At 44.2% G+C, this 16,447-nt stretch overlaps 1 protein-coding gene across 1 annotated transcript; it reads left to right on the forward strand.

Annotated features, from left to right (window-relative positions):
- Window positions 1-636: 636 nt before the first annotated feature.
- NKIRAS1 (NFKB inhibitor interacting Ras like 1) lies at window positions 637-15,112 on the forward strand. Its single transcript, XM_065876639.1, has 3 exons — window positions 637-750; window positions 7,912-8,153; window positions 14,591-15,112. The coding sequence occupies exons 1-3, from the start codon at window positions 657-659 to the stop codon at window positions 14,831-14,833; spliced, it is 579 nt and encodes a 192-aa protein (XP_065732711.1). The 5' UTR covers window positions 637-656; the 3' UTR covers window positions 14,834-15,112.
- The last annotated feature ends 1,335 nt before the right edge of the window (window positions 15,113-16,447 follow it).

Genomic DNA, 16,447 nt, shown 5'->3' on the forward strand with positions numbered 1-16,447 from the left:
AATGAGTTTTCCTTTCTTTCAGTTTAAAGTACCTGAGCAATTTTTCTAGCATGAAGAACTGTGATGCAAAAAGAAGTACGACTAAGACAGCCCCACACCCAGTTTCTCACTCTCCTGAGAAAAGACTGACGTTTGCATTGATGGTGTTAATACTTCTTTAAAAAATGATGTCTACTCTCTGTCCAAATTTTTATCTTCATGCCTCCTTAAATTTTTACTTAAATGCTTATTTTTCCAGGTAAACATTGACGAGCAGGCAGTCTTTCAAGGATTGCTTCATCTAGGATTCGGTTCAGATTCCTATAGACTTAATTAGTATTGGAATAGTCCTTGTATAAGATGTGTTTATGCTGTTTGAAGACAAACATATATCTATCCATGTATTCTTATGTTTCTCTAGGTCACCTCTGCAGAGATATATAGGAAACTAGTAACACTGATTAAGGGAGGACGGGAACCAGGAATGGGGTTTGGAAGGATGTACCGTATTCTACATTTCTTTTTATACTTGCAGTTTCCCCCTGTGTATGTATTACTAATTAAATTTAAACACAGAAAGAAAGAAAAAGGAAAGGTTGATTTTTTTTTCTTTTTTTTTTAACTGTACACAGTTTTAAAGATCTTCTCTTTTCTTCACAGTGATATCCTAAGGGAAGATGGGAAAGGGCTGTAAGGTTGTGGTTTGTGGCTTGTTATCTGTGGGGAAAACGGCAATTTTGGAGCAGCTCCTTTATGGAAATCACACTATTGGTAAGATTATTTTTCCCTAGTTTACCTGCAGGTTCTGGGAACTGGTCATGGTCTTTTGTTGGTCGTGCTAACTTAAAGATGGGCAGTGGTGCACAAAAGTGAGGTGTCATCGAGAGGGACCAAAAGGGTCATAGAAATTGACAGAGATGGGGGGGGGGAAAGTAGGGGCAAGGAAAAAAACATCTTTATGTTGTTGAAATTCCAGAGTGCTTGCACTTAACTCTGTTAGAACAAGAGTTATAACAGGTAAGAAAAATGTTGTCTCTATGTGGTTTCCAGTGTGTTTACATGATGAAGAGTGGTCTTGGAATCACAGACTCACTGACTTCAGAATACATTGAATGGTCTCTCATTCTCATTTCAAACATGACTTTCCAGTACTGCTGTATAGGTTTTAAGAATGGAAGAGACAGCTGTTTGCTGCAATATGACCTACTTTTGTGAATCGGATTATCTCATTCATTTATTCATTCATTGAGTTAAATAATTGTTCAGTACTTGCTCTCTGATACAGGCTGTGAGGATTTAGAGGTGGAGAAGCATCTCTGGCTTTAAGGAGGTCACAGTTCGGTAAGGAAGGACAGACATAACACGTTAGAATGAAACAAGGCTTATCTTAGAGATATACGTAGAATCATAGATCTTTGAAGTATTTATCGCTGGCAGGTGGCTTCAAGCACATTTCTGTCTTTTATTAACCATTTTGATGAACTCTGATCCTCTTCCACCTTCCCAGAATAATATTTAACAACTTCGGTTAAATCCATATTTGGTTTTTATTAATAACGATGCCTGTGCCAGAAGGTCTGAAAACCTATCACAGTGCTGCACTATTGGTTCTGAATTTTTCACCTTCGGATTCTAATTTATGCCAGTGAAAAAGTAAATTATGCCCAAAGGGGGAAAAAAAGAATCCCTTTCCCCTCTTAAAACCCCAACAGATTTTGTTTCTGTAGGCTATGTCTTACGATATTTTTATCGTATTAGAGATTAAACCTGAGGAAATTAAAAAAAAAAACTTATCACGTAAAATAATAACAATAAACTTATTATATGCTAAGGTAAAGGTAACACATTTTAATGAAAAATAGTTACATTTTCAAAAAAATTTAGTGAGAAGATGAGTGTTGATTTACGTTTTTGAAAATCGAATGTCCAGCCTGATAGAAGGCAGCTGGATTATCATATCTGCTTGCCTTTGCATTCAATCTGTTGTTATATGTTTTTTTAGTTGAAATATGTGAAGAAAATATGGCCTCACACAAATATGTGGTTGAAAAAGGTAGGAATATTTTAATAGCTTTGCAGATAACTGTGGACTTTCTTCTTTGGTATTTCACTAAAACTCAATCAGTGATGGTTACTTAAAGGTTATTGCAGTGTGGAGTCTGAAGCCACATCAGTGAGCTTCTCCTGTTCTATTACATTAAAATCTCATTGATTTATCTTGCACTTCAAATGGGATTTTTACCCATGCATGGTTTCTTAACATTTATGAATTGGTCATTTGGAAAGTACTGGTTAACTGAGGTAAGCAGATCTTCCAAATACCATTTATTAATATCATCACCAGTCTCATCGGTATTGGGAAGCTCTCAAGTTTCTGCTGATGGATACAATTCTCATTTTTGCTTGAAAGCTCAAATTTTATCTTTAACAACAGATACTATCAGTTATTTTCCTTGAAATGATAGGCTCTCGTTATTCATCTTTGAGAAAATGTCAGATACCCTGAATAACCATGGTTTGTTTCTGTTATCCCTTCTTTAAAAAAAAAAAAAAGTGGGACTTCCCTGGTGGTGCATTGGTTAAGAATCCTCATGCCAATAGAGGGGGACACTGGTTCGATCCCTGGTCCGGGAGGATCCCACATGCCGTGGAGCAACTAAGCTCATGTGCCATGACAACTGAGCCTGCGCTCTAGAGCCCGCGAGCCACAACTACTGAGCCCATGCGCTGCAACTACTGAAGCCCACACCTAGAGCCCGTGCTCCGCAACAAGAGAAGCCACTGCAATGAGAAGCCCGCACACCGCAACTAGAGATAGCCTGTGCGTAGCAGGGAAGACCCAACACAGCCCCAAAAAAAAGAAAAAAAAAAGCTATTTCAGCTTGAAACTCAAACGCAAGAGCTTTTCCTCCAGTCAGTTACCATTATGCATTAAGCAGAAATACTTCATGTATACTTCTCATTAATCACATAGAATATTAAAGAGATGTAAAGATACATACTCATAGATGAGGATTTAATAAGTTTGGTCATTTTTCCTGCTTCTTCAAGGACATTCTTAAGTGAAACTGGCTTTTTCTTTTGAAACCGCGAGTATGAGGTGTTGAGGAATTCAACCTCTAATACAGTTGGTGCCACTGCCTTGATTTGTACTAAGCCCTCAGCAGTTTTTTTTTTAGAGCATTTTTTTCCAATTAATTAATTACTTTTATTTTTGGCTGCGTTGGGTCTTCGTTGCTTCGTGCAGGCTTTCTCTAGTTGCGGCGAGCAGGGGCTGCTCTTCTTTGCACGGGCTTCTCATTGCGGTGGCTTCTTGTTGCGGAGCACGGGCTTCAGTAGTTGTGGCACGTGAGCTCTAGAGCGCAGGCTTAGTGGTCGTGGCGCACGGGCTGAGTCGCTCCACGGCATGTGGGATCTTCCCAGACGGGGGCTCGAACCCGTGTCCCCTGCATTGGCAGGCGGATTCTTAACCACTGTGCCACCAGGGAAGTCCTGGCACCAGCAGTTTTACCCATCATTACTTTTATATCATCAGCGCAAATGTCAACACAGTGAAAAAGATGAATGTCTTATATTTTTATGAAGATAGTTTTGCCCATATGGGTTCCCTGAAAGGAGACCTCAAGGGATCTCTGTAGACCACACTTTGACAACTGCTGGCACATGTAAATATTCTCAGCTGAGCAGTATTATGTACTATAATTGTTTCTTTTCTTTCTTTTTCTTCTTATGGAGGCTTATATTTGCTCTATCACTTCTTTAGTTTTGTTCATACCTTTTGCTGATTCTTCCACATGTCCAGATGGTTCTCGGTTCTCCAGGAGGTCAATCATATCAGATAATCCACCCCGCCCTTTTTTTTGGAGATATTTTTCCAGGAGCTAGCATTCTCTTATCTGGGCCTGTTGTATAGCTGTCACCATAGAACTTCCCTTTACTTTTTCTTTCTTCCTGGGTTTGATTTCCTGTTTTCTAGATCTCCTGTCATCTTCTGTTTACGCCCTTCTTTCGGTGGAGCACATCTTGCAGTACTCTTTTGGGGGTTGAAAAGGTTGCACAATGGGATGAGGCATCGGGCGATGACAGCCCTCAGAATGCCCTCTATGCCTGGTGCCCAGTAGTAATCCTGGGGCTTCTGAATAAAGGTATTTACTATTGTCCCTATGCTTCCCTTTACTCTCATGTGAGGTTTTGTTTTCCGAATCTGGTGTCTTCCTCTTTCTATGATTACATGCTAATTTTGATGGCGGGCCTCCCTCAAAGAGTTTCCTGAGAAAATGTGCATGATACATATTCTGAGGCTTCACGTGTTTGAAAATGTCTTTACTTTCATTCACAGTTGAGTTACAATTTTGATGGGTATAGAATTCTAGATGGAGAATAAGTTCCTTCCAAAATTTTGAAAGCATCGGTCCATTACCATCTTTTCTCCTTCTTTTATTATAAAATGCATCATATGTATAGAAAAGGGCATAAAACACGCATGTGGTTTAATGAATAATTACAAAACCTTTGCATAACCTCCACACAGGTCAAAAGGTAGAAGACCGCAGGTACTCTCGTCAGCTCCCCATGTTCCTCTCTTCAATCAAAACTCAGCCCTTCCCTTGACTTTTGGTTAATCCCTTCTTTTCTTTATCGTTTTGCCCCCATGTATGTATCACTGGATGACACCGTTTATTTTTGCCTCTTACTGACTTGATATCAACGGAATCATACCGTATCAATTTTTCAGTGTTTGTTTTTTTCACTCAACATTATATTTGTAAGACTCATCCATATTGTTTTAAGTAGGTGTGGTGTAATTTTCACGATAGGTATATGGTCTCAATATACCTCCATTTATTTACCTCTTGTATCTTTTTTTGTTTTGTTTTTTTGCCCGCCCCGTGTGGCATGTGGCATGTGGGATCTTGGTTCCCTGACCAGGGATCAAACCCGTGTCACCTGCATTGGGAGCGTGGCGTCTTATCCACTGGACCGCCATGGAAGTCCCTATTTACCTCCTGTATCTTGATGAACATTTGGGTTGTTTCCAGTTTGGGGCTATTAGAGATAGCGCTGCTGTGAAGAGTCTTATACACGTATCCCAGCTATGATTTGGACGAGGTCTGGGGGGATATACCTAGGAATGAAATCGCAGGCTCATAGACCATGTGTATCTTCAGTTTACCAGATTCTAATATCTTCTTCCAGTGCTTCTGAGAAGCCAGAAGCCATCGTGATTCTTGTTGCTTCGGATGTGGACGCTCTTGTAGGCTCTCTCCCCAGTGCTCTGAAATTCGCGGTGGTGTATCATAGGATCAGTCTGTGTTCATTCACGGTGCTGGGCACCTGGTGGGCCCTTTTCAATATGGAAATGTGTGTTCTTCAGCTCTGAATTATTTCTCTTCTGTGTTCTCTGTTCTCTCTTTCTGGAACTCCCTTTCAGTATGGAAATGTGTGTTCTTCAGCTCTGAATTATTTCTCTTCTGTGTTCTCTCTTTCTGGAGCTCTCTTTTTGGATGCTGGATCTTCTGGACTCGTCCTCTGATTTTTAAAATTTCTCTTCTGTTTGAAATTTCTCAGCACTTTGTTCCACTCTATGGGAATTTTCCCCATCTTTATTTTTCAGCCCTTCTATTGAGTTTTCATTTCTTAGTATCCTGTTATTTCATGAATGCACTGTCTTATCTCTTTGAGGATAATATTTGGTAGTTTTCTGGTCTGTTTTCTTTTCTTTGCACAGTCTTTTTCTTTTCAGGTGCTCTTTCCTGAATTTTGGTCTCTTTCTCAGGTATCTGGTAATCCTTGATTGTCTGCTTGTAATTAAGAATGGAGAACTGAAAAGCTAATTTAAAGCTCTAAGCATGTGGATAGGGTTCATGACTTTGCTTCATTATAAGGTGACCTGGGTGGGGCATTTGTTGGTTTACCTCAGAGGTTAGCATATTTAGGATTTCTCCGTTTTCACTGGCCAGATTCCCCAGATCCCTCCGCCTAGAGGATAAAGAGTTGGCCGCCAAAGTTTTGGGAGCAGAGGGGGCACGTCACTGAGTTGCCCCTTGTTTTCACTGCGGAACTCATACCCTCTGTCCCACATCTCAGCAGCCTCTGTTTTACCCTTTCTAGAAGTGCAGCCTTAGTCTCCTGCTAGGACAGAGGTGGCGTGGAGTGGCAGAGGAGATGCAGAGTCGTAACTTCACTTGATGCATAGGGTGAGAAAATCTCAAAAGGTCTAAGCTTCATGGGAGAAGGAAGGGAACCAGACTGGCTTTTGGTGGACAGAACATCCACCATGACAAAAGTCTTGGTAGTTTTTGCTTTTAAATTTTTTGTAATCGAAGCCCAATAAGTTTGTCTCCATAGACTACCTCTTGCACTAGTCATTAACATTCAAAGTGTTCATCTTCTCACCTTAATCCCCTCATCCACAAATGGTTGTTGCATACTTGCTGTGTACACAGAAGTGTTGTTTCTCTTGAGGAAGTTCTAGGTGAGTTGAAGAGACAAAACCCACAGAAATGGAGCAAAGTCAAATGGATTTTCCAGGGCTCATCGTTCAGGCGAGCAGGGGAATGAAATTGGGGCACCAGTTATGAGCTCACGCATTCATTCATTCATTCAGACGTTTACTAAGGACGTTCTATGTATGTAAGTCAATTCGTTAGTCCTCAGAGCTCCGAAGAGAGATTAGCCACAGTCCTGGCTCTCGAGGAGTTTCCACTGCAGCTCCGGAGGGGACAGATACGAAAAGAGTTTAGGGTGAAGTGGTATTACCTGTACAAGGCACAGTAAGAGCAGGATGGAGGGAAGTGGATAATCCGAAGAAAATCTACAGAGCCTGGAAAGGATGAGGCGTTGACCAGGTGTTTCCTGAGCTGTCGCAGTCATTCAGGTGAAGGGAGCAAGCCAGGGGGAGTGGAAGCAGGCAGTGGATCGAGCAGATGTCTCAGGTGTAGAGTGGCTGATTTAGGACCACATTCACCCATACTTTCCTTGTTTAAAGAGAACGCTGAAGACTGACCAGGTGGATGGTGATCAAGGGACAAAAGCAAGGAGGAGGGACAGGTGGGGCAGGAAAGATACTAAGTCTTGTTAGTTTGAAGGACTTGGAGGACATTCACACAAAAGTGCACAGTACGTACTTGGGAATTAAGGCCTGGTGCCTAGACCCAGACTGGACATGTACATTTCTGAGTCCTTGAAACAGACCTTGGAAACAGTGGAAATTGTACAGAGAAAAATCAAACTTACCGAGGTCCTGTCCTTGGCGCTGATGAAAAAGAAAATGGGGGGCTTCCCTGGTGGCGCAATGGTTGAGAGTCCGCCTGCCGATGCAGGGGACACGGGTTCGTGCCCCGGTCCGGGAGGATCCCACATGCCGCGGAGCGGCTGGGCCCGTGAGCCATGGCCGCTGAGCCTGCGCGTCCGGAGCCTGTGCTCCGCAACGGGAGAGGCCACAACAGTGAGAAACCCGTGTACCGCAAAAAAAAAAAAAAAGAAAAGAAAATGGAGCCACTTAGTTGTTGAAGGTACTTTAAAAATCAGCCCTTAATTCTCCAATTGAGATAGTAAGTTCTTTGACTCTTGTAAGTTACTTCTGAAAAATAAGTAATAGTAAATCTCACTGCCAAATTTTAATTTTTTTTATGTCTATATGGAAGAAATAATCTTTAAAAGCACTTTGTTCATTTACTGTAACAATTACCTTTCATTTTAAAGAAGCTAGTAAATGGAAATATGATTCTTACGTGTAGTAAATAAGGAACCTAGAAAGCCACCTTCTAAAGGATGAGAAAATACTCAACAATTGGTATTGAGTTATCCAGAAAGAGTAAAAGCTTTTTTTTTAATTGAGGCATAATTGACATAACATTGTATTAGCTTCAGGTGAATAACATAATAATTCGATATTTGTATATGTAAAAGTAATTTCTTTTTTAACCCCAGGAATGGAGGACTGTGAAACAATGGAAGATGTGTATATGGCTTCAGTGGAAACAGATCGGGGAGTCAAGGAACAGTTACATCTTTACGACACCAGAGGCCTACAGGAAGGCGTGGAGCTGCCAAAGCATTATTTTTCATTTGCTGATGGCTTTGTTCTTGTGTACAGTGTGAATAACCTTGAATCCTTTCAAAGAGTGGAGCTTCTGAAAAAAGAAATTGATAAGTTCAAAGACAAAAAAGAGGTAAGTGGGTATGTTAAAAAATGCCAGCTATGAATTATAACGTTGAAATTGTAAGCATGGGCTTTTGGGCAATTAAAATATTTTAAAAGCATTAAATTATATTCACAGTATCTGTAATCTTCATGATTTTTTTCCCTAGCCCAGGAAATACAGGACTGAGTTCAACCAGGACCAGCGTTTGACTTTCTGCCTTTGCTTCTTCCCATGTACAACTTGAATTTTAATGACCCCATATTGCAAATACTACATAGTTCATTTCACGTTATTTGGGATCATCGTTTCCTAGGGCTTTTTATTGTCTTCTTGGAGAAATAGGATTGTCCTTAGCCTTAAAAAAAAAAAAGAAAAGAAGTGTAAAAAAACTAATAAATAATTACTGGCTTCTATCCACTTACCATTTGAAAATAAGATTCTTACTATGGTCTGTAAAGTTTTAGATGATCTGGCCCATGGCTGTCCTTTCACCTTTAGCATTCTGTTCCTCTGTCACTGTACTCCAGTGGTCAACTTTCTGCTTTTCCAGCATGATGATTTTGTCCCCCTGTGAAGTCCTTCTCAATGGCTCGTTCCCCTGCCTGGAACTCTCTCGTCGCAGGTCTTTCTCTGGGTCTTGGCATGGCTGACTCCTCAGGGTTTAGGGAACCGCGTCATGAACCCATTAACAGCACTGGCTAGGTGTTCTTAACCTAATTTTTACTTAACCTCATTTTTATGTATTTTTTATGTCATACTTTTAATTTTGAGGTAATTGTAGATTCACATGCAATTTTAAGAAATAATAGAGATCCCTAACTCAGTTTCCCCCAATGGTAATAACACTGCAAAACTACAGTAAAATAACACAACCGAGGTACTGACATTTATACAGTGAGGGAACCTTTCCAGCACTGCGGGGACCCCTCATGGGGCCTTCTACGGCCTCACGCATTCCCCTCCCATCCCCTCTCCCTCCTTAACCGTTATCTGTTCTCCACTTCTGTAACCTTGTCATTTCAAGAGTGTTAACGTAAATGGAATCGCAGTTTGGAACCTTTTGGTATCGGCCCTTTTCACTCAGCATAATTCTCTGGAGAGTCAGCCAGGTAACTGCGTGTATGAGTCGTTCATTCCTTTTTTCTTGCTGGGTGGTTTTCCATGGTGTGTATGTACCGAAGTTTATTTAACCACTCACCTGTTCAAGGACCTCTGGGTTGTTGATATTTTAATTATTTTTATTATTTGGAATACTAACTTACTTTGTGAATAGATAACAACATTCACAAGGTTCAGTCTTCAAAAGATATAAAAAGGTAAGTAATGAAGGCTCCTCTCCACCTGTTTCCCATCTTTCTCACTGAGACAGATAAGTGCTGTTATTATTTGGGGGAGAATCCCCCAGATTTCCCTCCCTGCCCCCCTAAAGTGAAAAGTATAGTTCAGTGAACTCATGTACTTGAATCTTAGCTCTGCTTCTCAACTTTTCTGCCTTAGTTTCCTTATCTATAAAATAAGGATAATAATAGTACCTTTCTCATGTGGTTATTATGGGGATTTAAGAAGCACATTCATTCAGCAAATGCTTATTTTTTAATTTTTTTATTGAAGTAGAGTTGATTTACAATGTTGTGTCAATTACTGCCATACAGCAAAATGATTCAGTTATACATGCATATACTTTAAAAAATTCTTTTCCATTTTGGTTTATCACAGGATATTGAATATAGGTCCCTGTGCTATCCAGTAGGACCTTGTTGTTTATCCATCCTGTATATAATAGTTCGCATCTGCTAACCCCAAACTCCCACTCCATCCCTCCCCCACCCCCTCCCCCTTGGCAACCACCAGTCTGTTCTCTATGTGAGTCTGTTTCTGTTTCATAGATACATTCACTTGTGTCATACTTTAGATTCCACATATAAGTGATATCTGTCTTACTCTGACTTACTTCACTTAGTACGATAATCTCTAGCTGCATGCATGTTGCTGCAGATGGCATTATTTTGTTTCTTTTTACGGCTGAGTAATATTCCATTGTGTATATGTACCATGTCTACTTTATCCATTCATCTGTTGATGGGCATTTAGGTCGTTTCCAGGTTTTGGCTACTGTGCATATAGTGCTGCAGTGAACACTGGGGTGCATGTATTTTTTCGAATTAGAGTTTTCTCCGGATATACACCCAGGAGTGAGATTGCGGGATCATACCGTAGTTCTATTTTTAGTTTTTTAAGGAACCTCCATACTGTTCTCCATAGTGGCTGTATCAATTTCCATTCCCACCAACAGTGTAGGAGGGTTCCCTGTCCTCCAGCACTTATTGTTTGTAGATTTTTTGATGATGGCCATTCTGACCCGTGTGAGGTGACACCTCGTTGTAGTTTTGATGGCAGATGCTTACTGGGCTATGTGCCTGGCACTGTTCTAGGTGAGGCGGAGGGAATACAGTAGAGAATAGAACAGAGTCCCTGTTGCCATAAAGCTTCTGTCTGGGGGGTGGGGGAGAGAGGGACAAAGAACAAGTATGTATTGTGAGGAGTGAGGCAGTGTAGGAAGAAAAGTCGAGCAGAGTGGGGAGTGAGGGCACTGCTTTCTGTAGGTGATATGGGAAGGCCTGGTGAGGTGACTTGCAGCAGAGATTTGAAGGATGTGAGGGAAGGGCGCAAGCCGATGTCTAGAGGAGGCTGCTCCAGGCGGAGGCCCCAGCTGAGCAGGGGCGGGGGCGGGACCATGTTGCGCCAGGAGCAGCATTGAGGCCAGTGTGGGCGGGGCTGGGGGGAGGCAGAGCTGAGGGCACCTCGGGATGGGAGGCAAAGGGATGGCAGGGTCTAGCTTGGGTGGCACTTACTTGTTTTCATGTCTGTTTTAAAAAATTGAAAGGGTAATGGTTGCACATGGTTCAAAAATAAAAATGATCTATAGAGAGGACTCTAGTGAACTTGTTCCCACCCCTGGGTTCAACCGTCTGTTTCCTGTACCTCAAGCATGCTGTTTTAATGTTTTACCCCTTTCCTAGTCTGGGGGCATCCTTCCAGAGTTTCTCTGTGTAAATACAAGCAGATAGAAATGTATATAATTTTTTCTTATTTTTCTCTCGTACCAAAGGTAGCATACTGTTGTACACCTTGTATTTTTCATGCAATGTATCTTGGAGCCCTTTCCATACACAGCAGTACTCGGATTCCTTTTTTTTTTTTTTTTAACTGATGCGTAGTATTCACTGTGTGTCTGTAGATGTACCATACTTATTTAACCAGTCTCAGATTGATGGAGACTTAGGTTTTCTCTGGTCATTTGCTAGCATGAACTACGCTGCAGTGAAGAATCTTAGACATTTGTTATTTTGTACATTTTAACGTAGAGTTGAAAGATCAACCAGCAGAAGTTAGGTTCTTGCGTTAAAGGTAAATATAGCGACAAGTTACTGTCCATAGGAATGGTATGAAAATGCCTGTTTCTTCAGTCCTGACAACAATGTGTGGTTAAATTTTTGGATTTTGTGACTCTTCTGGGTAAAATGGTATTTTCATAGTTTCTTTTGTCCTTAAAGTGAACGAAGTTGAACCTCCTTTGACTTATTTTTATTATTATTATTATTTTAATATTTATTTGGTTGCACCAAGTCTTAGTTGCTGCAGGCGGGCTCCTTAGTTGCGGCATGCATGTGGGATCTAGTTCCCTGACCAGGGATTGAACCCAGGCCCCCTGCATTGGAGTATAATTGCTTTACAATGGTGTTAGTTTCTGCTGTATAACAAAGTGAATCAGCTATACGTATACATATATCCCCATATCCCCTCCCTCTTGCGTCTCCCTCCCACCCTCCCTATCCCACCCCTCTAGGTGGTCACAAAGCACCGAGCTGATCTCCCTGTGCTATGCGGCTGCTTCCCACTAGCTGTCTATTTTACGTTTGGTAGCGTACGTATGTCCATGCCACTCTCTCAGGAAGTCTCATCTTTTGATTTGTTTTAAAATGATCACTCTGGGACTTCCCTGGTGGTCCAGTGGTTAAGACTCCACACTTCCACTATAGGGGGCGTATGTTTGATCCCTGGTTGGGGAACTAAGATCCCCCATGCTGTGCGGCCAAAAAAAAAAAAAAAATCACTCTGTTGACTTTCACCTTGAGGGACAAGGTGAGAAGCAGAGTTTAGTTCAGATGCTCTCGCTCTAGAGCACTTTGACATTTACCGGCTGGAGAAGTGAGAAGGCAGCAAAGGAGTCTACAAAGTGGCCTTTGAAGTACGAGGAACACCAAGAGATAAGGGTGACCCAGAAGGCAAGTAAAGTCGGCACTTTAAAAGGTAGGAAGTGACCAAGCTATGTCAGATACTAAAGGCAGATCAAAAGAGCCGAGAGGTGGCCAGCTTTAGTAACTTGGGAGATCTCAACGACGACAGTTTTAGTGAAACGGTGAGACAGAGTCTGATGGCCTGGATGTGAGAGAGTTGAGCACAGCAAACCTAGCTCTTTGAAAGAGTTTTGAGTCAAAGGGTAAATATATTGTCCCCTAAAAGGGGGACAGAGAGGAGCTGGAGAAGGATGTATCAGAGGGTTTTGTTTTTCAGATGAGAGAGATGGGTTGTACGCAGTGGGATGATTCAGCGGAGAGACGCAGGTGAGGGGATAGCCGATGGAGTGACACCTTGTCCAGGTTGAAGAGGGTGGGGACGTGGGCTTAGAGGACCGTGGGGCTGGTAGACGTGGCGGTGGAAGCACCTGACAGTTCCCTTCTCATTGCTCCTGTCTTCTTGCTGACGTAGTGTGGACATCAGCTGAGGGTGAGACGGGGAAGGCAGAGGGAACGGTGGAGGTTGGAGGAGGACCAAGGTAGGAGATGCCGTCCTTCCAGGGGAAGTGGTGGGAACGTGATGTGTTTGCTGGAGAACAGCAGCGCGCTGGAGGTCGGTGGTTACGAACCGGGACCGGCCAGCGGGGTTGTGTTTTCTCCCGCCACGTTCGGTAAATGGTGTCGGCAAAAGGTACAGTTAAGAGTTCAACTTAACCGAGGTGGCGGCGGGGGGCGTACGGCGTGATGACGATGGCGAGGGAGCGAACGAGGAGAAGCTCGGCGGGGGGAGCGCCGAGGGCAGCAGCGGGGTTGCAGGACTGAGACAGAGGTGGTAGCGCTGGGGCTCGTGGGTCCCTGCGGTGCTTGCGGGGTCGCTGCAGAGGGGTGCGGGGGATGAACCAGGAAGGCAGCGGGCGGAGCGGGATTCCCGCACTCGAGGTCAGAGAGGAGAGTAACCGGTTGTCCTGGTTCGTGGGAGCGAGTGGCTGAGGTCAGGAGGGCAGTTAGGATCTCTGAAGTCAAGGAGCTGAGGGATGAGGTTACCGGGTCACCCCCAGGGCTGCTGAAATCACCACCAGTATGACGGGAGTAGCGTGTGGGGTGACCACGGGCCAGCGCTGGGATGGGCAGCAACAGCCAGGCCGGGGAGCAGGGGGCAGGGGGCGCAGGGCAGAAGCAGCAGCCCTCGGCCCGAGGGTTTCTAGGGAGGGATCGTGTTGGAGGTGGCCCCGAGCCTAGGACACCTCCTCCGCTGTGCCCTGCGGGCGGCCGGGTGACCACGCGCAGCCAAGCCAGAGGGGAAGGGAACCTTCGCCGCAGAGACGGGGTGGGTGGTGGGGGGCAACGGGAGGGCTGGCTCCTGCTGAGAGACGGAGGAGAGCCCTGCCTGCCGCTCCGTGCCGCCCCATCCCGCTCCGTCCTCCCACCGGAGCGTGCGCACGTCTCGAAGGCGGGAGCCCGGCCGTGGCCCGGCCGTGGCGCAGAGGAGCCCCCCTCCACCTCCCCGGCCTCCTGCTTTAGGTGCCTTTCCAGGCAGTCTCTCAGCGTCTGGAGGTCACCACGCGTCTCCCCTCCCGCGGACTGTGACCGCCCTTCTGGTCGCCTGAAACAGTGCCTGGGGGTAGCGAGAGAAGGATCGATTGCCTTGCATTTAGGGTAAAAGGTACCTATTGGGTGGTACGTTCAACACATATTTAGTGCTTGTGTCAGGTGCTTTGCTATGTTTAGGAGTGACGTGAACAGAACAATTCCCGTTCTCAAGGAACTCAGGCCCCAGGGCTGCAGACCTCTCACGGCTCCAGAAGTTCCGTGGTTGTATCTTCAAGTACGAATCGCAGGTTTCCCAGACAGCAGGTAGAGCTAAACTGAAACGTAGACACACCTCAAACCGTTATCTGTACCCTCGATAGTGATTTCCCCAAGTCTGTCTTCCAGCCGTACCCGGAGTAACTTCAACTGTTGCGTCGTCAGCAGCCTGGAGAGCATCTGCGTTTTTGAGGAGATACACGGAGCGAGGAGGGGTGAGGTAATGCCCTTTACCCTTCAGCCTCACGCCTGAGGATCAGTTTGGACGAAGCACTTTGTTAAACGGGACAGTTTTATTCCTCCGTTTTGTCTAGGAACTGATGCTGGCAAAGTGTGATCTTTTTTACCCGTTTCTTTCAGGTGGCCATTGTCGTGTTAGGAAACAAAACTGACCTTTCTGAGCAGAGACAAGTGGACGCCGAAGTGGCACAGCGGTGGGCCAGGAGTGAGAAGGTGCATCTGTGGGAGGTGACGGTCACAGACCGCAAGACCCTGATCGAGCCCTTCACCCTGCTAGCCCGCAAACTCTCCCAGCCCCAGAGCAAACCGAGCTTCCCTCTGCCTGGGAGGAGAAGCAAAGGCAACTCCAGCTCTGAGAACTAAACCCTAGGGTTGCACAACTGTCCCTTGAATGGTGACTGCCTCGAGGTGTCTGTGAACTTATGTAAAACAGGCCATTTCTGTCTACCTTTGGTCTTCAGGAAGACCCTAGGGAAGTAATTTAATGCACTTCCAGTTATAATTCAGTTACTGTTCCCTGACATGAAGTAATAATATATTTGCATTCTCCCTGTTTCAGACTTGTCCCTAAAATGAGCACCTTTGTTATCTGTATTATGTTGCATTTGCCAAAAGAATAAAATAAAATTTGGGTGGTATGCACGTGTACCTGTGAGTAGCTCCCCTCCCCTTTAACCCGTTTCAGAAGCTGTCATTCTGTGTAACTTTATGCAGACTTACTCGCTCAAATGTTAATTTTTTGAAAAGTTCACTCATCATCTAAGGTCTAGGATTATGAAAGGACATTTTTTGTGTGTCCAAATTGGATCACAAACAGTAAACAATTTGGGTACTAAGTTAAGCTAAATTTTATCTGGTAGGGATCTCGCTAAACCTGTGATTTAGCTTTGTTCAAATTATGTTTAGCATGAATGGAGTAGGTGGTGTAAGTATGTTCCAGCTGGTGCTTCCTTCTGTAGGCAACTGCTGAACACTTGTGGACAGTGAAGCTTCCATTTCCCACAAGGCATACCATACCTTCTGGAGTAGTCTTCAAGTTAGTTAGGTATCTGAGTTTGTGCTGTGGTTCTCTGAAGATTTTGGCAAGATCTGAGTAGCGGGGCTGACTGTGTTGAGCAAGTTGACAATAATTGCTAACTGTAAAGTCGGAAGCAAGCTACTTAGTGGTTTTGACCGTGAAAACAGTGCACTATTAGTTTTCAATATAAAGTATGAGATAAGCTGTCCAGCAAAGAAATGTTAAAACGTCTAGTAAATAGCAGTATCTTGAATACATTTAAGGCGCGGTTCAGTGAATTCGAACTCACTCACTTGGTGGGACCTCCCTGGGGGCGCGGTGGTTAAGAATCCTCCTGCCAATGCAGGGGACACGGGTTCGAGCCCTGGGCCGGGAAGATCCCACATGCCGCGGAGCAACTAGGCCCGTGCGCCACAGCTACTGAGCCTGCGCTCTAGAGCCCGTGGGCCATAACTACTGAGCCCACGTTCCACAACTACTGAAGCCCGCGCGCCTAGAGCCCGTGCTCCGCAACAAGAGAAGCCACCGCGATGAGAAGCCCGCGCACCGCAACGAAGAGTAGCCCCCGCTCGGCACAGCTAGAGAAAGCCCACGCGCAGCAATGAAGACCCAGTGCGGCCCCCCTCCCACACACAAAAAAAAACTCAATTGGCTCAGTTCAATGAGTGCAAGCCAAGAACTACTGTATATAAAGATAGACAGAAAACGTACTTACATGGCGACCGCACTAGCCGATTTAGAATTATTTAAAATTTCTCATCATGTTTCTTTGGGTAAAACAATTGTCACTCAGATATGGTCAGGTCATTTCCTGCCTTCTCTCCCAGTGTTGGGCTTCTAGCTTTTTTTTTTTTTCTTTTTTTTAATGGATACTTTTACAGTTTTTTAAAAATAATATAATAGATGCTGCAGTTTGCTCGTCTGCTGAATGCAGCTTAGATCCGTGAGTACACGGAGTG

This window comes from Phocoena phocoena, chromosome 4, assembly GCF_963924675.1.
Source record: "Phocoena phocoena chromosome 4, mPhoPho1.1, whole genome shotgun sequence".
In the NCBI taxonomy this organism is placed as follows: Eukaryota; Metazoa; Chordata; class Mammalia; order Artiodactyla; family Phocoenidae; genus Phocoena; species Phocoena phocoena.

What these genes read in the sequence shown, in the direction of transcription:
- NKIRAS1 (XM_065876639.1), top strand. Translation starts at nt 657, where the DNA reads ATGGGAAAGGGCTGTAAGGTTGTGGTTTGTGGCTTGTTATCTGTGGGG. An exon ending in TTATGGAAATCACACTATTG is followed by an intron (nt 751 to 7,911) that starts GTAAGATTATTT and finishes TTTTAACCCCAG; the next exon opens with GAATGGAGGACTGTGAAACA. An exon ending in AGTTCAAAGACAAAAAAGAG is followed by an intron (nt 8,154 to 14,590) that starts GTAAGTGGGTAT and finishes CGTTTCTTTCAG; the next exon opens with GTGGCCATTGTCGTGTTAGG.